The sequence below is a fragment of the Strigops habroptila genome, chromosome 11 (assembly GCF_004027225.2).
Source record: "Strigops habroptila isolate Jane chromosome 11, bStrHab1.2.pri, whole genome shotgun sequence".
NCBI lineage: Eukaryota > Metazoa > Chordata > Aves > Psittaciformes > Psittacidae > Strigops > Strigops habroptila.
In genome coordinates, this window is record NC_046360.1 from 38624065 (window position 1) to 38645777 (window position 21713).

Here is a 21713-nt window from a genome sequence, read left to right on the forward strand (position 1 = left end):
CTTACAACGAACAAAAAGAATTTTATTGGAACGTATACACACAGGGATAACAGAGGTATCTGAGTAATCAAATATGGAATGTTTAAGAAAGTTAAAATAAATAAGGATACCAAGTTTTGCCAGTGCTAGGTCCAGCACCAATGTAAGTAAATGCCCTCTGAACAAGTCTGACCCTGAGGGGACCATCCCTGCAGAGCCTGTAAAGATTCCTACCACCAGAAAGTGGCCAATAATTCTGGAATACAAAGAGTCACAATAGTGCTTTCTACTGACGTGCATCCACAGTTTATTCGCTACTTTCGTCTCTTATTTCTTTAATAATATCTATTAAATTCTGAAGTCCAAAAACGTAACCCGTGTCCTGGCCCTCGTGCACCACGCTATCTTCACCATAGTACTTGCAGGTGGTGTGGGCAAAGTCTATCATACGCACATCAACAGTGCTGGTGCTCGGCTTGTAGGCGTACGCTCCCGCCGACTCGTCCGAAGACTCCTCCGAAAGGTCCTCCAAGTCCTCCGGGTCCGAGTCGACAGCAACCTCCTGCCTCTCCTTCCCGTCGTAGATGATGAGCAAGGAGCTGGAGTAGAAGCGGTACGACTCCTGCTTCTCCAGGACAGACTTGAGTTCAGTCAGCTTTTTAATAACAGACTCAAAGAGTTCCCTCCGCAGGTATTTGCCGTTATGAAAGAACTGGTAAAGTGCTTCTTTAAACCCTTGCACCGAGAGTTTCCTTCCGTGGTATTTATTCATGAACATCAGCTGGCCGGTGCCTGCCTGGTAGACCTGCACACACAAACACAAGAGAACAGGAATAGCTGAATTGCTGGGGATAGACTCAAAGCCTTAAGGAAGAAGAATAAAACCAGAAGACAAGTCATGCCACGGAAAGCTTTTACAGGATCACGTGCTACTACTCATTTAAACACCGCTCTAGCACAGCTACAGCAACTGCTAACAACAGATCCAGCAGTTCTGGAACTCGGAGGCACAGAGGAAATGGAAAATTCCTTCAGTTTAAGATTTGGGCTTTTCCACTGGGAACGTCAGAATGAGTTTAAATGCGATTAGGAAAGCTGCAGCCAAGATCTCCAAAGTGAGGCTACAACTTGTAGCACAGCCACTCACTGAGCTCAGGTCCTGCCCTGCTCACAGCACACCAGCCATTCCCAGAACACTGGGCTCTAAGGGACAGCAAACACTGCAGTGTAAAACCGAGGTGTGCCCCATCAGCCTCTGCACTTGAAGAAGTCAGAGGTGCTCCTGCAGGAAGATTCCTTCCTACAGCAGAGTGGACTGTGCCCCACACAGCTCAGTAACGCCTCAGCAGCTGGGCTGAGCAGGGACTGCAGGTGCCTCCACAGCTCCTCTTTGTTTCCCAGCACAGGTCTGTACTGGAAGGTGAACAATCACCAGGCCCTGCTCACATCCCGGCACAGCGGGGCTGGGAACACAGCACCCACGCTTCCACTTCAGCCTCCTGCTTTTCCCTGAAGTTAAACAGTGAGCTGAACACCAAACATGCCAACAGCCATGCTGTGAAACAAGTCCCAGCAAACACTGCTGGCATTCCTGGAATCTACTGGATGGGAGGAAAGAGGCTTCAGAAAAGCCTCAAACACAAACAAGTTGTTTTCCATCTATGGCTCTAGGAATACAGAAACAGGTAAACAAAACACTCAGGTGAAAGTCCACGACTATCTCCTTATTTGACCATGAGTCTCACCACACCGACCAAGCCACTTCTCATCTGCACTTTGCAACAAGTCTACTGGAAGCAGTGAAAGATCTGTGGCTTTTCAAAGCCAGTGACAGCACCGACTGCTTCTCAACAATGCTGGCAAATCGCCACATGCTGCATTCAACGTGCAGGCACTGGCAGCCCCCCCTTTCCAGCTGGCTCCTGTGCTATCCCAAAACATCAGCTCATTGTAATTTTACCACACAGTTTGGAAGTGCTGCTGTTGTGCTCAGAGAATGCACTGAGTGATGCGGAGCATCTGCTCCTGTGGGTGCTGCCACCTTTATCTGCTCACTCAAAAGCCTCACTCCCCTCGCTGAAGGAAACGAGCACACAAGACAGTACCACACGGATGGCTACGTAAGCCAAAACCCCACTACCAGAAGCGGGGGCAGGTCTGCTGCCCTGCACAGAACTGGTTCTCCTCTCACCTGCATGCCACAGACTCGTACGCCAATAACAGCTGATGTACTCTGCTGACACTTGCGGATCTGATTGGCCTTCTTCTCCTCCGAGGCATCATCCCCATGCTGCCGGGTGCCCATCTTAAGGTCCAACACACACGGTACTTCGTATCGAGATGTCAGGTTTTCCAGCAGGATGAATTCTGATTAGTTAAGGAACAATCCTCACAACGAGGAATACAGGTTTTGAAACCATCATCACAGTGCCACAGTCTTAACTTTAAGCACATCCAAAACATGCCCAGGAGCCTATCACAAATTACAGTCACCATAAAACTGGCATAAAGCAGAGTGGGTGTCTAGCTCCAGTTTCACTGGTGTCTAGAGAAGACAAGCTTATTTCCACATTACGTGGGGAAAAAAAGTAGCCAGGATCATATAGAAATATAGTCTGGCATCTGATCTGTAATTACAAAATATTTCCTATCTAACTTGAGACTTTTCGGGGGGCGGAGGGAAATGAGGATTTTGTGTGCTTCAGTATCATTAACAAACATTTTCAGACCACCTCTGAAGCACTACAGTTAAAAAGCACTTCAGCAGTTTCTGCTTTCTGTGGAAGATCCAAACCACAGTGAGCTGTAAGAGCTGCCCACTAACTAATCCACAACTTATAGATCTGAATTAAGTATCTGAACTTCCCAACCCAGCTACTTTATGACATCTTGGATAGCCACAAAGTCACCAAATCAATCACAGCTTCAGAGAGTCTCTGTGCTGCTGTTGAGCTTGCTCTGTACTTTATCTGGCACATATAAGGAATAGAAAGCAGAGCCCTGCTCATCCATTGTTCTGAGGTATTTTCAGGAAAGGATACTATATTGATTCCGGTGCTTTGCATTTTCCTTCATCCGCTGTAACTGCTGCTGGTGGCATTTCATGCTCCAAGGATTATGGTGTTTAAACTGTGAACTGACATTCCCTTTTTTCTCTACAGTGTAATACAAGACTTCAGATTTCTTCAGCCACTCGAATTCTTCCTCCAATTTGTGACTAGAAAACAGAATGAAGCACCAAATTAGAGGTCAAGTAGGAAAAAAGCACTTTAAAGAGGTTGTCAGTGGGTTTAACTTTACAAACTACAATGCTGACCGTCACTAACAGCATCAGCTTTATATTGCTTTCTGTACAAGTGGATGAGTTGCCCATCAATAATATTTCAACCTTTACAAAGCTACTTCCATATTAATACAAATTAGATATAGCCAAATACATTGCAAAACATGTAATGCTACTTCCGTACTCTCCACCTGTGTGAATTACTGCCACAGCTGTAATGCAAGAAGGAGCTGTAAGGTTTGTCCTTTGCTAAGGTGGCTGCTTCCGGCACACACAGCACAGCTCACCCTCTGCAGTGAGCACAATCCCCGTAACTGACTAAAGGGAAAAATGTTACCAACAGGGATAAAGCAAGATTCTCACATAAGTATTTCTGAGCTGGTTTTCACACCTATTGTGCTTTCGCAAGCAGGGAGGTTTTCCCTCCACCCCCTTTTTTTCCCCCCAGCAGCTTCAAATTTAACCTTTTTATCAGCACAGCAAAATAAAGAAATACGAACTGCAAAGACCCACCACAATGGGGCTGTTTCACCACTGAACCCGTCTGCTCTGAAGAGGTCAGGAAAAACAGAAGAACCAAAAATTACAGAGTTCTGGAGAATTCTCTGGAATTCTCTGGAGACCAGATCCTAACTTGCAGCAAAAATCGTTACGCTCCGACACTGCACGTTCCAGTTCCCTCAAACTGACCTTTTCATTTTTTCCTCTTTCCTGTGCTGCCGGACCCATTCCTTGGAAATCTTCTCATTTTCTAACAACACCGTCTTTTTGTTAGTCCACCGCAACAATTTACTTTTGGGTTCACAGTCAGAATTATCTAAGTTTTCTAAGTTATCGTGGTCCCCATTCAGTGGATATGCTATTAAACACAAGTTTCCATCTTCATCCTCTTCAAAGCTCACCGACACCACACCTGGAGAGAGAAAGGACACAGACCATCAGGAATTGCTGAAGTGATAAGAAAGCCTTTTAGAGCACATGAGTTTACACTGAGAATACAGCAACTTTTGGGGTTTATTCTTACCCTGGTCCTTAGTTTCTATCTTGCCCCAGGCCAAACCTCATCTGCCAACCTAACAAATATCAAAAGACCTAGACAAAAACGACACCTTACAGAAGACAGTTCATTATATTGACAATGATACGAAAGGTTCTTTTCTCTCTCTGATGCAGCCAAGTAAGAATCAAATAATAACAGGAGACAATTTCAATTAATAAATGTTTTTATTAATTTAAAAAACCTGACTGGTCTGACCCTAAGTGAGATGTAAAACATTTGTTAACATCTTGCAGTGAAGAGTGACCTGCACAAAAACATCTCACACAAAAAGCTTTAAGTTTTGCATGACAGCAAAGCAAAAAGCACTTATGCAAACAAGATCTGGTTAATAGATCCCCAGGGGAAAGACTTGCAAGTAGAGCAAAACAAGGAAAACGTCACATTACAACAGAAACTAGTCCCAAAGCTTCCACTCAGAATCACCACCTTGAGTTATACATAGTTTTCTCATCCTTTTGGGGATATATTTTATTGATATTGGTTATGTAGCAGCCTTGTGAAATAAGTAACAAGAACGCAATACAAAACAGATCTGTCTGTGGTACAGAAACATGGTGAACCTTGAAAGCATTTTCCCTCATCCTCCCCTCAGGAGCCTCCAGAGCACAGCATTGCTCTTCAAGAGCCTCAGTGGAGTGCTCCAACAGATGCGAGTTTCAGTGGTTAATGAAGAAGCCATAACAATGCTCTGAGCTGGGTTTAATTTTACTTTCAGTCCTCTCTCTTTATTCTCCCATCAGTAAGCGCAGCTCTTGCAGCTCATCACCAGCTAGGGGAGAGCTCCCGGTGAGAGACTGGCACTTCTGAGCTGGTGGCTCCGAGACTGCCGGCACTGGCCAGGAGCGCAGCAGCAGCGACTCACGGTCCTGCTGCCACAGAGGAAGGACAGCAGGAAAAAGGGGGGAGGCAGGCAGCAAACCGCCTTTGGCTTTATCCTGGAAAAAGTAACAGAGATGGACCAAGAGGCCCCTTACCCCTAAATCCCTCCCCTCGCTCCCCAAAAGCCATATACACTAATACAGTTGTTCTGTCACATCTTGAGAAGTATCAAAGATGCCATTTTCTTCCAGTCCAACAGAACTTGCAGTCAGACGTGTCAAAAGTCTCTGTAAGCGTGCAGGGAGTGTTAACTGTGAAAGATCTCCTCTGAAGTCTTCTGCCACCTTCACACAGCATGTAAAACTTCGTCACCCTTATGGCTGTTCAAATCAATGTGCCTTAAAAAGCAACCCCATTTAAATAAAGTGCTTCAGACTCATTATTTATTAATCACCAGGTGGCAGTTGATGGAATAGCCAAGAGAAAGAGAACTGTTCCTGTTAACTAGCGCAATTCTTAGGAGAACTGGAATTTCCACTCCTACATAACATCTGACTCAGCTTCATCACAGCTCCTTGATCCTTCCCTACCTAAATGGCATGAATTTTCATTTCCTTAATGGCAGAAACAACACCGCAAATATTCAACAAGACACCTTACTGACGTGTATTTATTGCAATCAAAATGAGCGGCAGAGGAGAAATCCAGAAACAAGGGAGAGCACAACTAAGTTTACACAAAACATGCCAACCAATCTCCCCAAATCCTGTACACAAACACTACATAAGCGGTGGGGGGAAAAAAAAAAAAAAAGAAAAAGGAAGGAAAATTAAAAAGCAGCAGGGAATTACTGGAAACATTTATAAGCTGTTCAGCTGCTTACCTGGGCCTAAGGGAGATACATGGGCTATCACCAGCAGAGCTGCTCTACTCTAAAGCTGTTAGTCAGCCCAAGCACCAACTTGGCAAGCCTTTCCACCCTGCATCTCCACAGCCTGCCTCAGACAACATCAAAATACATGAAAAGAAAACCCTAAAATCTCTTCCACACAGAAGAGATTTCAGAGGAAACAGAGAGCACAGCACACTTGTGTTTACAGAAAAACAAAGCCCGACCCCATCCTAAGGTTTGGAGACTTACCCTCATACTGTGGAGTGAATTTACGCATTTCTGTTGGGAGAGTCTCATAGAACTGGTGTTCCCTCTGGATAAGGGGTTTACAGATGGTCTTGTCATTAAACCGGAGGACACAGGAGTGTCCTCCAACCTGGTGGACAAAAGGCTCGAGCAGAACTCCCTTGGAATAGTGCTCCACTTCCATGGCTCCAAATGCTGGGCTCATCCTTGTAGCACATTAGACAGAAGGCGGCGACAGTCGTGAAGGCAGTTCAGACCCAGCAGCCTCCGAGACCTGACGGTGTTTCTGCCGATCCAACAGTCTGTTAAAGCAAACACAAGAGAGCGCGGGGCCGTCAGCGCCGCCGCACACCGTGCCGGTACCGAAGCCGGCCACCGAGGCTCCGCCGAGCCGAGGCGAGCGGGGCCGAACGGAGCCGAGCACCACCTCCCGTCCGCAGGCGGCCGACTGCGGGGCAGCGCGCGGCGCAGCCAGACAGGGGCGCTGCGACCACGCCCCCGGAGCGCCGAGGCCAATAGGAGGCTCCGCGGGGCGGGGCGGAGAACTGGCCCCGCCCCCCCGGCCGCGCACGCGCGGGTGAGAGCGCGCTGCGGGCAGCGCTCCCGCAGGGCCCGGCGCGGAGCCCGCGGAAACCCGCCGCGACACCGCGGGCACGGGTCCCCCCGGCCGGACAGCGGCCCCAGGCGCAGAGAGCCGCGGGGCCAGGCCGGACGCTGGCTGCACCGGCTGGCTCACAACGACACGGCACATGTTTGACGCGCTACACGGGTGATGACTTTCCGCATGGAAAAGACTTTCCGCGTGGAAAAGTAACGCCAAGAAGCCCTTTTCCAGGAGCGGGCTGTGCCGCTGCACCCCAGGGTACCCCCCGTTCCACACCGCAGCACGCACGCACGGAAGCAGGGCCAAACCCCAACACCGTGGCCCAGCCGCCACCTTCCAGTAAATTTTTAAGTCGAGTTGCTCTAATTTTAGACCCAAGCTTTAATCATTAACTTTCTGCAGCTAAAAACAAGCTCATACTTATTTTGTCTGAAGATCATTACGCGAACAATAATGCACTTAATTCAAAGAGACTACAAAGTGTTCTAGGTCACTGGTCTATTTTTATTTGTCCTCCTTAGATCTTGACCAGCTTTCGGTTAAGTGGAAGGGCAGGGACCTGCGGGCACCCACGGCGTGCCCTGCACGTAAGGGCATTAACTGCATTGAACAACTAAATGCTACAGAAAAACAGATCGATCAGTTGAACTCCTGGAACGCTGACCTGCACCCGCGGGCAACAGGGACTGGAGTTTCACCCACACACACCAGCCACTGTGCTGGGCTTGGATTTAATTCCTGTCTTTCAAGAGCCATATTTGATAAAAAGTAACTGGGTGGTTGAGGTTTTGTTTTGTTGGGCTTTGGGGTTTTTTGTTTAATACAGAAAAAGCTCAGGCCACCTCTGCAAGAGTATGTAAAATTCAAGCTGGAATAGTATTTCCTGGAAACAACACTTCTAATAGGCTATTTGTATTTTAAGATAAGAGCAAAATCACTCAGCTCCGATCTTCATTGCAGCTACTGCATCCCCAGAGAAGCTCCTCAGCCACCTCAACATCCACAACTCGACAGCTTCGAGACACACAGACAAAAACCTCCCACTCCCACCCTGGACACCAGCCGTTCCTATTTAAAAACCTATGTGGCAACCAAGCAGAGCCACGCTGTGCAGGGACAGCCACGTGCCCCGGCCTGACCCCGCGCCCCGGGCAGTGCACCCACCTCCGCAGGCACCGCAGTCAGAAGGCGGCACTGCTCAGGCTCTGGAGCCACATCTGCTCCGTGGCTCCACGCAGGAGCACCCACTCCACGCAGGGCTGCACTGCGCTTCACACAAGACTCAACTGGAAGTCGACTTCAAGGCCAGGTTGGACAGGGCTTGGAGCAATCTGCTCTAGTGGAAGGTGTCCCTGCCCAGGGCAGGGGTTGGAACTGGATGAGCTTTAAGGTCCCTTCAACACAAACCAGCCTGGGATTCTACAGTTATACGAATTGCCAGCTGATGTGTACTTAGCAAGCCACATCAGTTCACCAGTAAGATATGCCTTTCTATTAGAGAAATTTTCAGCATCAATCTGTGTTTGTATAATGCACCAGTAATTTTATAAGCCTCAGGAGTTTTCACTGGGTTTTCTTAGAGCCAACAATGCCTCCAGTCTTCTGGAATTTCCCAGGGAAAGCCAGAAGAGTGCCAGCTTTCACTGGGAGGCAGTTACGTGTGTGCATGGTCTTGTGGTGACAGAGCTTTATCCTGGCACAGCCACTTCAACAGCATCACAGCAGCTACTCTTTCCAAGACCAGTATTACTATCCTGTGGCTGCCCTCCTCATCACCCCTGAGGTAGACACACTGACTGGCAGCTGCAGCAACTCAAACTGAGAAAGTACCTTGCAACATCCCCTAACCTCAAACACTGTTAGTGCAACAACACCCCCCCTTGTTTACCCAACTCATCCCCAGGGAGCCGTTTGCCTGCACATACACCCCAGTGCTGGAGCAGCACCACGCGCTCCCGCCAGGCACAGAGCTGGACAGGACCACTCACACTACTCCACCGTTTCCTGAAGAAGTCAGACCTGGCAGCACATCACACAGGGTCACTTCCCATTTGAGGGATAACGAAGAAAGTTTTTTATAGCCCTGATGTTATAAAAATACCAGTTATTAAATGTTTAGGCAGGGCTGTTTTTCTACGAGAGAAATGTTGGAAGCATCTATACATAGTCAGAGTGTACCCGGTCTGCATGATCACAAGGCAAAGGTGAACCTACCAGAGACAAAGGGGAACACTCTGACAAGTGAAGTCCATTTACTGTGCCTGCATTAGTGAGCTCTCCTTGGGGTTTATCTTTGGAAACCACAGCACAGCTCCCACGTGTTATTTCTACTATGAGATGTGTGTAGTGTGTGCCTCTGCTGAAACTGTATTAACACAGCTCTGCAGACAGAACCGTGCACAAGGAAAAAACAGCACCAGCAAGGCATTCCTTGCTATGGGGCCTTCAACCCAGCTCCCGATTTGTGCAAAGCCATTTGCTGCCTTCTTATGAAGATATAATGCACATGATTTGAATAGAGCAACAGTGCTCAGGGCAGCACCAAGCCCCCGGTCTCGTCAATAACTTAGGTTTTAATGAATCCTGAGGTTTTAGCTTGCACTTTGAACAACTGATATATTTTAGCCTTTCAAGATAAGAAGACCTGTTTACCAATAAATTCAGTTTGCTTTCACCCAACAAAGTTGTTCTCACTTGCAAAAAAATGTTTAGTAAGATCTTAAGGGTTTTTTCTCTGCATCACCACTCCAAACAAGCAGGATCTGTTTGTCATTCTGGCTCTACTCAGTACTGGGAATTGTGCCATGCAGATTAACAACCATACCTAGAGCACAACTGTAATGTCCATCAGAAATGCTTTGCTCTGTTTCATTTACAAATACCTCACTTCCATAAACAACCCCACAAGTATGTCAAACTGGTTGCACTTCCCTAGAAATAAACCCTCTGACCTGAGCCCAAGAGCCTCAGCAGCATGGCTGTGACCAGCACAGGCACCATGCCCTTCACTGCCTTTCCTCCCACTCTACAGCCGGCAGTTTCCAACACTTGGGGCAACAAAGAGCCCCGAAGAGTTGGTTTTAGGCAATTCTCCAGACCCAACGTGGGCTCAGTGTACCCATCCTTCTCCTCCTATGTGCTTTTAAGGGCCTTTGGCCAAGATCTTTTGTTCAAAGGACATATTAACAACAAAATGACTACTCCTTCAAGCATTTCAGAGAGAAATCTGACATAACCTGAAGTGAATAAAAACACACCTAGATACAATAACAGAAGCTTGAGCAATGCATTCTTACAGTAATCATCAGAAGGTGTTTAAAAGCCAAGTCTGTAAAACAGAAGTGACATGTAGAGACATCTTATTCTCACTCACGTAAGACAGTGACCATCAAAAGAACAGCACAATGAACTCGTGTTGTCAGACTTTTAACACTAATCTCAGGTGACGGCATCCTCTGGAAGGTATTTCATGTCATTACAGATTCTCAACTTAGTCCCACATGTAACTGCATTAAGAAACAGATCCTCTGGAGAGCACAGAGCTTTCAACTAAGCAGCAGCTCTTTCCTTCATAACAATCTCAAAAATAATGCCTCTTCCCAAAACTGCAGAGTAACCGATGCAGAGCTGCCCTCCTAACCCATCTGTTAGAACAGGGTTCTCCCAAGCACAGACATTTTACTTTGGGAGGTCAGTCCTGCAGCTCCAAATAGCCATAAATCAGCTTCCCAGTGACAGAAATAGCAAGCAGCAAAGCTTTCTGCCTGCCCTTTCCTCAGTTCAGTGGGCAGTGCAAAGAGGAAGCTGATGGGGCAGGTACCTGCAGAGCAGAGCTGCTGCAGGACACTACAGCCGCACTGAACCAAAGCAAAGTCCCTTCTGGAGGTTTCAAGGAAACAGAGGAATGGCACAGCCAGCCAACAGGACGGAAAACAACAGTTATCAGTGACCCATTGGAGAAGCCAAAGAGAGAGTTGCTTCAACCCGGAGAATACTCAGGAAGAAATGAGCATCAGCTGAGAAAGGACATCAGAAGATGAGAGTCTGAAGACTAGAATGGAGATACCCAAATCCTCTACTGCCCAGTTAGCTGCTTTAAAACAGCACCAGGAAGGCAAAATCACATTTTAAAGATGAGCCACATACAGATTAGGGAGCAAACCCTGTACAACAGATTTTTTTGCATCTTAATGGAAAAAAAGACCTCTGCATTCATTCATCACAACGGTTTTAACAGACTCCGCACTTTGAGAATGCATTATACCACTAAATACAATGCAAGTCCCACACTAGGATGGCTTTTGAAGCCTTCTATATCTTGCATGGTAACAATTTAATTCTATTAAAGCAATAAACTAGAGGTTTCTAATTTTTTACCTGATTAACCTTGAAATGCAGAGCCCATGTAAGAACGTGCTCAGAAAAATCCTGCAGGTTTGGGAAAAGCTTTAAGAGCAGCCTTAAACTCTGCATGATTACAGGAAGCAACCACTCCTTCTGCTAACTCATTTGAAGACAAACATTTCTCTTCAGTACAAGGCTGCACTGACACTATTGATCCTCAGACGTTTTTTTCCCCCCCTTGTAAACAAAAAACTTCCCCTGAACAGCAAGTAATGCCAATGTGACCCAGCAGACTTCAGAGCTTTCAGCATCGGGGGCAAGAGGATCCCCCATCACTCTGGGGGGAATATACCACACAGGTGAGCACACTGCTTTTAGTCCTCTCATCTTCTGTTTTCCCCAAGGACAAGGACAAAACGTAACACAAGGCACCAACATGCTGCAGGTCTTTGCAACGGTCACCTGCTCCAAATGGTAAAGTTTGGGTAGTGCCTGGAAACCCCCAGACCCATAAGGTATTTCAGAAAACTACTCCATGGATCTTGCTTTAAAAGACAGACTAGAGTGGGGGCAGGGGGGAACCCCAAACCTTTTTCATTAAGTATAACTTTAAACTAAGTTGTTGCAGTGGAAAGAAAAAAGAGGATGCTGAGCTGTAAGTTGCTACACAAGACAAGGTTATTTAAGCTCTGCTGCAGCAAATCAATGTAGCCATCATCAAGTTATCTCCACGTGACTTTACCCAGAGATGAGTAAGCATGAGGCTTTGTAAAAATACTCAGCAGGAACATTTGCAAATTCAAGAGTAAAATACCAACTTATCCACACCTACATGTTGAGGCTACATGTGCATTCCTCTTCCAAGCAGGATCACTTTAGCTGTAGCTTACACTGGTAAATAATGAGGGTGACGGAGTCAGGCACTGTAGGAATGCATCCACCATCACATCACCCACTGATACAAAAAGCCAAAAAAAGAGCAAGTTCTTGTTGAATGTAGGGTCTTGGGCAAGACCAAAGAAACCACATGCTTGTTGGAAGTGCTGAAACACTTTCCTCTTTTTATCAATCTATCATTATTAAATGGCTGGTAACTGCAGCACCACATTGCTGTAGCTTGGAAAAATGAAAACTTCTCCAGACAGAAAGGAAAAAGAAATCTCTTGAATTAATTTACGTAATCACACAAACCAGACTGAACATAGGAACCCAGAATTACACGTGAACTCATGCATGAAGTTTCTACAACACACGTTCATAACATTCTTTGGGAACGCTGCAGAGCTGCTGGGCAGCAGGCCTGCCTAGTGAGGTAGGGAGCTGATCCTGGTGTAACATTAGGCTGAGAACCAAAGATTCCCACCAACAAAGAAGGGATGCTCATTACCGGGTGGGAAGCACCCATTCACCAGTTCATCCAAGCAGCAGCCCCGGCCCTCCTCCACACCAGTTACAGGAACTCGCCGGAGCAAGTTTATACATTTCTCCTGCTCTATTACTAGAGGAATTTAACAGTAAAATTGAACAACATCCACCAGCATTAGACTTTAAGAAAATCCTGTGCTGTGTGCCAGAGCTCACCCACCACGGGCACAGGACAAGCCACACTCAGCTGAAAGAGCATTCAGGTTTTGTAAAAAGTGTTCCAACATGTCTGTAAGCATTTGACAGATCTTCAGAACCACCAAATGGGTTTTATAAATCTCTGGGCAGTTTGAAACTGCAGACCACCACCCTGAGATGCCCTGGGTTTTTCTGAGGGCCTCAGGTCAGGTATGTCACACCTGAAGGTACTGCTCCTCTAGGTCTTTCCCCCCCCCTCTCTACAGAAAGGGAGGGCAGAACAACACTGGCAACCATGGCAAAAGCCTCCCAAGTGCTACACTCCAGATCCTGCTCTGCTCTAAACTCAAGCGCAAGCCAGCACCTGGAGGTCCCTTTTTTGTAACAAGATCATCAGGCTTTTTCTGTACAGTAAGAATTTCATCTGTAATATAGAAATGACAGTGCACTGAGATGCTCAAAAGTGTACAGAAAGATGCACTGTCAGCACAACCCCATTTTTTTAAGCCAGCAGCATGTTTAAGTTATCTCCTTTAACTCTCTAAACATGGAGTTCTAGTTTTGATTCCTTTAATTATAACCCAAACACAGCAGTAGTTACTATGGGAAATTAACACTACCACACAGGTTAAGACAGGTATTTGCACCTGAAAATGTAACACCACAGCTGCAGAGCCACCTCTTGTAGCAAATACCAGAAAGACTTTTGAATACAGCTTTAACAGATGAAATGAAGAATTGCAGAACATTAGGCATAACCTCTGAAGGAAGCAAACTATAAAACAACCTGAAGCTGCATAATGTTCTAGTGTTGTTCTTCATGCACAGTTATCCCCATCGTCCTTAAACCAGCTCTACATTCCTAGGAGGAACCCAGTGCCCCAATCCTTGTGCCTGGGAAAGCAGGGAAAGTAACCCAGGCAGTCTCCAAGAGCTTCCAGCTTTTGCTTAACAGAACCTGCAGAGCAGTGCCTGGGCTGCAACTCCCCAAACCTCAGTCAGGAGGTTACGTGCTCAGTACAATAGTATTTTGAGATCCCCCAAAACACAACAGCTTTCCCTACACCATTTGTAAACTCAACCACCACATACACAAAGCTCTGGAGAAACGCCAGCTTCACCTCTCAAGTAAAGCTATTTTATCTCCCTAGAACTAAAATAAAGCCAAGTTACAGGTTACTACGCATATTCAGCCAGAAAAGAACATGCAGTCCTGAGCCATGCAGTTTTTCCAGGGAATGTGTAATTTAAGAACCAGCTTCTTTTCTAAGTAAAAATGCCATGGAAACTAAGGAACCCAAACCACCAAAACTAAGCTACTTATACTTCCTATTTAGAAACTGATCCATCTTAAAACAGTATTCGGCACCAGCAGCTAAAACCACCAGTTGCTATAAAAAGACAATACTGCCCTTTGTCGTGGAGAAACCGAAATAGCATTCAGCCTTTAATCTCCCAAAAATATGACAGCAAGAGCTAAACTGTGTGGATTACACACATGAAAGTGTTATTCAAGATACCAAAACCGCTAGAAATTCTAGCACCAAGATTAAAATACATCCAAGGCTTTCTTGTTACCATGAATTTAGCAGTCTGGGAACTGTATTTGTAGCCTCTCAATAAAAAGAACCCGACATCTTTGTGACTGGCCCTTGAGCTGTGAGCAACTCGTCACATACGAGAAGCTGCTCAAAAGAACTGTGAAGTCCTGTTCAAAGGTCAGATCACTGAACTACAGAAAGACTTTACGTGTATTCCCTTCAGAAATCCCAGTCCCTAACATATTTTAGACTACAAACACTAGCATAGTCTAGTGCTCAGTGTAAGCTATGATTAAACTAGAGATTGTTAAATTTAAGCTTAGATGCCCAAATCCTATGATCCAATCTAACTCCTTGACCAAAAATTTCCAGGAGCACAAAGATCAACAGTAAATAAACTATTACAGGAAGATGGTGCCCAAAATGCACAATTACATGCTTCATTCATGTGTATATTCACCTACACAGTCAACCTCTTCATTTGAAGTCAACATACTTAAAATGAAGAAGTTTAGTCCCTTTTTGTAGAAAATGGTCAGGAAGTACCCAAAGAAGTAAACAGTCAGACTTCAAATGCCCATCCAATTCTTCAAGCGTAGGTTCCAAGACTTTACTTCTGATAACAGATGGTGAGGTTTTGTCCTAAAGCAGCTCAAGCTCATGAGATGCGTTTAACGTATCTTTAACTGTATTTGTTTCAAAACTTTTCAAACTACTGAACACACATCTCAAATCAGATAACACAAACCAGGCTGCATCTTAAAGGGAAAAGAGTGTACATGATGCAGTGACCTCTAAAAAGTTTCCCTAAAAAGTTATGAAGATACCTGGATGCTCACCCCAAAACACTAAAGAGTCATTTCACTGTGCTTCCTGTTAAACTGCAGTAGATTGGATAGATCAAGGACAGGATAGATCAAGTAGATCAAGGACAGGAAAGGAGTCTGACAAGATAGACTCAGACATGGAGCAACAAAATCAAGGGGAAAGTTGTTTCCCCCAGTAAGCCCTTACTTTGAGCACAGTTTCTCCCTAGTAAGAGGGACAAGGACCTTTTGTACAAGCTCACCTGCAGAGTCATCCAAAAACACTTGTGGAAAAAAACCCCAAACCAAAAACCAACCCCAAGAATTATTTCTGTATTTCATGTTTCACCCCTCAGTGATCTCACATACACCATCTGGAGCCAATTACAGGCTCACCAGAACAATCACTGTCAAAGAATTAATCCATTTTAATCTCATACAGTTTACATATTCAAACAGCAGTAACAAAACCACTTGAGAAAACGCTTATCCGTGTCAGTAACCTGTGAAAGGCAGCTCTGCAGGGGTTCGGCTGGTCTGCTCTCAGCACCCCGCGGGCCGAGATGCTGCATTCACTGCAGAAGAGCCACTGCTTTTGTAATGGACACAACCACGGTCAGTCTCATTCCCCTAAACACATCTGTTGCTTTACAGGCAATTTTTATAGCAGGCAGTGAATCTACAGCACAAGCAAGTTTGGTTTGCACAACTGTCGTCAGAGAAACCGTCACTGATCAAACAGGAAGACTCAGATAGGATGAGTGCCAAAGACTCTGCAACACAGACTCTGAAACACAGCCCCTCCATCCCCACTGTGCTCATCTTCCAACTCTGCACCTCTAAAACTAGCATAGCCAGGAGAAAATATGCAACAATTCAAGCTTCTGAAAGAGAATTTTAGGAAGCAAACTGTGCATAGTGATCTTAATACATTATTTGCACTTTTAAACAAGAAATCACCATTCAGCACTTACATTCAAAGGCAGGAAAGGTGGTGTTTCCATGGAGGAACTGTAAGACCTCTCACCACACACTCACTGCAGCTCCATCAGCATTTACAACATTTACTCCTCATCCATGAGAGACTATTTATCTGCATGAATTCCAAAATGATTCTCCAAACCATTTTGTTCCCTCCCCATCTAGAACTATTTCCTTAACATTAATATTCACAGATGTCAGAAAATTGACTGGTTCTATTAAGCCAGATGCAGTTTTTTCCTGAGTTAGCTTGACCAGATTCCCTGTTACAACACTAGTTATAGATCAATATGAACACATCCTCCACTGACTTAACCTCCTATCTCCAGTTAAATTGAATCAACCTTCTGAAAGAGCCAACGACTCCGAGGCAACAAGATGATGCTGTCATGTACTTCCTTCTTACAAAAAAGAGAAGTGAAACTGAAGACATTCATCCAACTGATGTCACCATTAACAAAAAAAAAAAAAAAAAAAAAAAATCACTTGCCGTCATATTGTCCCCACTGAGCCAAGCACAAGGCAGATAAATCACTGCGCTTCTGCAAAACAGTATGAAAAAGAACAAATGTTAAAACAAAGAGGTCACCAAAAAGCAGGAAATTATGCAGCCCCCCAATTCCTGAGAAGGTTTCAGGCAGTGTAGAACATCTCTGCATCACAGCACAGCAATGTGGGTATGCTCAAGGCCCCTGTGCTTTAAGACTGTAAAAATCAACATTTTTGCTGCTCATTCAACACAGATTCTGGCACAACCCCCCCAAAGCCTTGCTGCTTCTAAGTGTGACTGTTCTGAGGAAAAATAGCTTAAGTAATGGTGCCTTCTGTCCTTGAACTTGCTCACTACACACCTCAGCATCTGGGGATCATTAACAAGTTTCAGCAAGTAACCCCAGATTTTTATTTGGGTGGTTTTTTTCATTTCCTTCCAACCTTTTGGATGTCAAGAGCGGGACAAAAGCCAGGGACCAGGAGAGGCACCACAGCTGACAGGCTCCTGCAGGAGTTCAGTGCTTACCTGTTCTGTTGGGGCTATTAACTGGGTGACGTTCACAGCTCCAAAAGAGCCACCGCCTGCGCTGTCTCCTACCCAATCATTCCTCACACACACGCACTATTTCTCTTCATAAAGACTCTCAGTGGTCAAAACCCTTTTACGAGCAAGCCTTTCCTCTTCCAGTAAAGCAATGCAAAACTGGGCGCTAACTGGTTCCAACGATCTCCACCAGACAATCCTCCATGCGCAGCAGCAATCCAGACACTGGCTGTCAGTGGCTGCAGGTGAAATACCTGATAACCAGCAGAGTGAGAGTCCTTCTGTACTTATTTCAAAGACCATCATTACCTTGTTCTAACACATTCTAGCATTTCTGAGACACAGTAAGACCTCAAAGACTTGGTGCTACACAAGTCAAGAAGCTGCAAAAGATTTCAGTGATGAGTTCAAGCTCCTAAGTACCTGATTAAACACAACCAATATCAGACCTTCATTTGAACAAGCAAGTTTGCTTCCACTATGTCTTCCAGTACTTCAGACTTTGCAAGGAGAGAAATTTCTAGCTACTTACGGCACATGATACTGTATCATACAGGTTTTTGCAAAAGGGGGGGGGAATTATTCTGAAACACAGTTACTAAGAAAGGCTCCAAAATAGCATTATAATGAGGTATTTCTAACAAAAGCAACAGAAACACACATCTGAAGTTATACCTGAAAACCCTAAAATGTAGCCTCTTAATATTTGAAAACTGTCCCTGTATTGTTTCAAAGATACAATAACCTTGGGCAACACAAAGCCAGATAAAAGAATTAGCGAGAGGAAAAATCCTCTCCCCGCAATGGAAAATTTTCCTCTCTGGAGCAGGCAGAGATGCTCAGAGCCCGGCGTTGCCTGGAGACCAACTGCAGCTCCTGCCAACAGGGACAGGCTTAAGCATCAGCAAATTCAACAACTGATAAGTGGATGAACTGAATGAGAGGGAGCAAGCTTTTTCCAAACGCCAGTGTATAAACCTGATAGCTTTCAGATCCAGCCCATGATAGCTTTCAGTTCTGGCCCATGCTCACCAGATACACAAGAATTACTATGAATATAAAATGTCAGCCTAATAAAGCTTCAAACCCTACTGCACTCAGCTCTTGCCCACACACCTTTGGGCACAGCTAGAACAGCAGAGTGCATACAAGTTAACATTTTTTTAACCACAACTAAATTTCTGCCCTTTCAACCTTTTGATGCAGTAACTGCACTTTTGGAATAGGCTCCTACTCATTAAACAAGTTCTGTGTTTGAGCATTGGTGCAGAAATATTAAGGAAATCAACGAACTACATCAAACAGGAAGAAGCTACACCTCAGCTTCGCATTAAAACCCACATCAACTCGTGCTTCAGTTCAGAGCCCTGCCTTTGCCCCAGCCCTTCCCACCTAGAGCGCAGCTCCCCGGGCAGGACAGCATCACAAGCATTGCTGACGACACACTTGTGTTGCCTATCCTGGATCTGGAACCGCTCCCAAGCTCGGGCAGGCACGGACTCGGCTGTGGGAGCAGCACTCCTGACCTCCCAGAGGAACACCTCAGCTGTCTCCTGACTCCCAAACACCATCAGATGTGAATCATCAAAAGTAACTTTTAATATCAGCTACTCCAGAATTCCCCCAGACCTTATCTAAATCAAGTCACCGAAGGGATTCAGACAGTAAAGAATTACAAGATTTTTCCAAGAGTTACTTCTACTTAATTTATCTCTTTAGATGTAATATCCTGGTGGAATTTATGTCACCAGTGAAGTAAGTCTTCCACCATCAACCTGGCAGCACACACTTCCCTGCCTCCACCTACGCCTAAACCAAAGGGCAGATATTTGTGTCCTCAGCACCGCAGCTGACAGACTGAGACAGCCTCAGCACCGCCGGGTGTACATCCTTCCTCTACCCTTTGAAAGAAAACCCAGCCCACAAATACCCCCTCACACTCCCCAGCTGATCAGAGACCAACCAAAGTACCACCACACCAGTGACCAGGCTGGAGGCCCATCCGCTGACGAGCAGCAAAGAGTTTCTAACACCTTTTCTCATCCTGTTTTTTCAAAACCACATGCCTGACAAATCTGAAGCCTTCCTTGCAAGCAACTGGCAGGGAAAGAATTTGGGAGAGCACAAGGCCCAGCATTCACAGGACTGACCACTATGCAGCTTCCCAGCTCCTTCACCACATGGATACAACTGCTGTGCTCTACCTTTCCTCAAGAAGAAACAGCAACATAAAGCTTACATTACTTGTACAACCAAAGTACCACAGACAACAGGTAATTTCTTCAGGAAGGTGTAAACAGCAAAGACAGAAAAGGCAGGAAAATGGATTTTCAATTAACTGAATTAACAGATTTATTAAAAGCTACATGCCAAGTTTAAGTTCTGAAAGTGTCACAAACAAGTACACACAAAGAGCTGTAACCAACCCTTACCCAGGAGCACTCCTGAGCGCTTGAAGAAATTCTTTTTTGAAGACTTTTTCCTGAATTCTGGCAGCTAAATCATTGGCTTCTTCCTCACTCAATAATACACTTCAAGCAAGGAAAGAGTCTAACAACAAGCTGGAAAATGCTAAACAGGCCACAAACAAATTAATCAGCCCTTTTTTAACACACACGTATTTGTGTGTGGATGCACACGTACGTAAAAACCTAGTTTCCAGCCCTTAATTTCACTGTAAGCCCTGAAAATATGTAAATTAATCTCAACTTAAAGACAATTTTACATTTTACAAATAGCTTTTCTCTTACATAAGCAAAGTTATGAGCAAAGATGTCAATTCTTAGACATTTAAAAACCAAAATAACCCTGACCCTGTCATTCTCAAATGTCAAATTTGAACTGTTTTATGCTCACTTCAGTGTTACATGTTGAATAACGACCCTTAACACACCAGCTGACTGAAAAGTTTTAACTCACATCAGCTTTAATGTTCCAGAACCAAATATTAAATTCTAATTGCACTATTTGACAGAGAACTTCCCCCTTAGATGCTCACGAGCCTAAAAAAGCGTATGGGCACAGAACGCATTTTGAAAGCACCGGAGTATACGGGGCACAGAAAGCACTGTGTCTAAGAAATAAAAAGGCTACAAGTAGAGGGCAATTAAATTCCAGCACATACCAGTAAAGATATCGGCGTACTTTTCACAGTGGAATTAAGGCCAAGGACATATCAGGGTGTAACTACCAACAGACTGTTATTCTATCAACAGCGATAACATTTATTTTCTTAAACGGAATGCCGACTCCCAAAGCCTCCGCCGTGTTTTTGTTTAAGAGCCTGAGGGCCCTCAGCCACGTTAAACAGGAATTATAGATCTGCGACGCTCAAACCAGCTCATAACATCACATCACCCGGTATTTCCGTTTCACACAGGAGGGTATTTCGTGAGCAGCGCGTCCCATTATGCAACACATCCCCGAACACCTTTTTTTATTGCATTTTGTCATTACCGAGCGTGTGAAGCATCCGTCAGCCCCACAGCACACCCATCGCCCCGGCAAACGGACCGCCGCCGCCTTCTGATGCAGACAGCCCAGAACTGCTGAATAACGGCAAGGGGCGACCACCGGCCCGGGGTCACCCGGACACGGCCGCACAACCGCAGCCCCCGTGCGGCCGATCCACCCCCCGCCCCGGTAACCCCCCGCACGGCCCCGCGGCGGGGGAAAGGCTCGGCAGGAAGCGCGACGCGGACGGGGATGCTCCGTGCCCGCTGCCGGTGTGCCCGCTCCCCGCATCCCGGCCCAAACCCGCACCCCCGGGGTGATGCCCGACCAGAGCCCCGCTCCCCGCCCGAGAAGCCAGGGCAGAGCCCCGCTCCCGCCCCGCTGACCCGGCAACGGGGCTCCCCCCGCCGCCGCCGAGCATCCCCCGCGGGGAGCCGCCCGGCTCCGCCAGGCCCGGCACCGCGCTCCCGCAGCGGGCGGGGCTGGGCCCTGCGGCGGCAGAGCCCGCTGCACCGCACACAGCGGCGGCAGCGCCCGGTACGCACGCGGAGCCGGCCGGCCCGGAAGAGGCCGGGGAAGCGATGGCGGGCGGGGAGCGGCGGGACGCGCCGGTACCTGGTGTCAGCCCGGCGGCGGCGGCGGCTTCGCCTCTTTTGTTCCTCAGACGTCAAAATGGCGGCGGGGCGCGTGGCCGGCCCACCCCCACCCCAGCCCGCCCCGCCCTCCAGCCCGCCTCCCCATTGGCTCGGCCCGCAGCGCCGCCCGCTGATTGGGCGGCCGCGAGCGCCGCTGTTGCTAGGGCAGCCGGGGCGGGCGGCGCGGAGCGGGCCCGGGCAGCAGCGCGGCTGCGAGCCCCTGCCCGGGGAGCCGGGTCCGGCTGGCAGCACCAACGGGGGAGGCAGCCCCTCCGTGCCTCCCAGCGGGACCTGCGTTGTGAAGTGATCACAGGGCATGGCCTCTGGCTTTGGAGGCAAGCGCCTCTGCCCGAGCTGGAGCACCCGCCCCAGGCGCCCTCATCCCGGTGCCAGCCCTGCCTGGTGTGAGCCAGGTTTCCTCTCCCTGTGCCCTATGCGATCTTTGGAGTTCACCTCCTTGACTTGCAGGCA

General features: G+C 46.7%; 1 protein-coding gene across 3 annotated transcripts; it reads right to left on the minus strand.

Moving 5' to 3' along the window:
- Window positions 1–21312, minus strand: IP6K2 (inositol hexakisphosphate kinase 2). 3 transcript variants are annotated; one of them, XM_030501229.1, is made up of 7 exons: window positions 21223–21312; window positions 6283–6581; window positions 4855–5257; window positions 3953–4175; window positions 3021–3196; window positions 2171–2346; window positions 1–784 (listed from the first exon to the last, which is right to left on the minus strand). In XM_030501229.1, the coding sequence occupies exons 3-7, from the start codon at window positions 4901–4903 to the stop codon at window positions 287–289; spliced, it is 1122 nt and encodes a 373-aa protein (XP_030357089.1). In that variant the 5' UTR covers window positions 4904–5257; window positions 6283–6581; window positions 21223–21312; the 3' UTR covers window positions 1–286. The 3 variants fall into 3 exon arrangements, with proteins under 3 accessions (XP_030357089.1, XP_030357088.1, XP_030357087.1); XM_030501228.1 differs by lacking the exons at window positions 4855–5257; window positions 21223–21312 and adding an exon at window positions 12060–12513; XM_030501227.1 differs by lacking the exon at window positions 4855–5257 and having other exon boundaries at window positions 2–784.
- Window positions 21313–21713: the final 401 nt, after the last annotated feature.

Excerpts from the sequence above, each read along its gene's own strand:
- IP6K2 (XM_030501228.1), bottom strand. The coding sequence starts at position 6,484 with ATGAGCCCAGCATTTGGAGCCATGGAAGTGGAGCACTATTCCAAGGGA. Across the intron at positions 4,176-6,282 it reads ATTCACTCCACAGTATGAGG|GTGTGGTGTCGGTGAGCTTT; the intron begins GTAAGTCTCCAA and ends TTCTCTCTCCAG. Across the intron at positions 2,347-3,020 it reads AAAGCACCGGAATCAATATA|AATTCATCCTGCTGGAAAAC; the intron begins GTATCCTTTCCT and ends TTAACTAATCAG.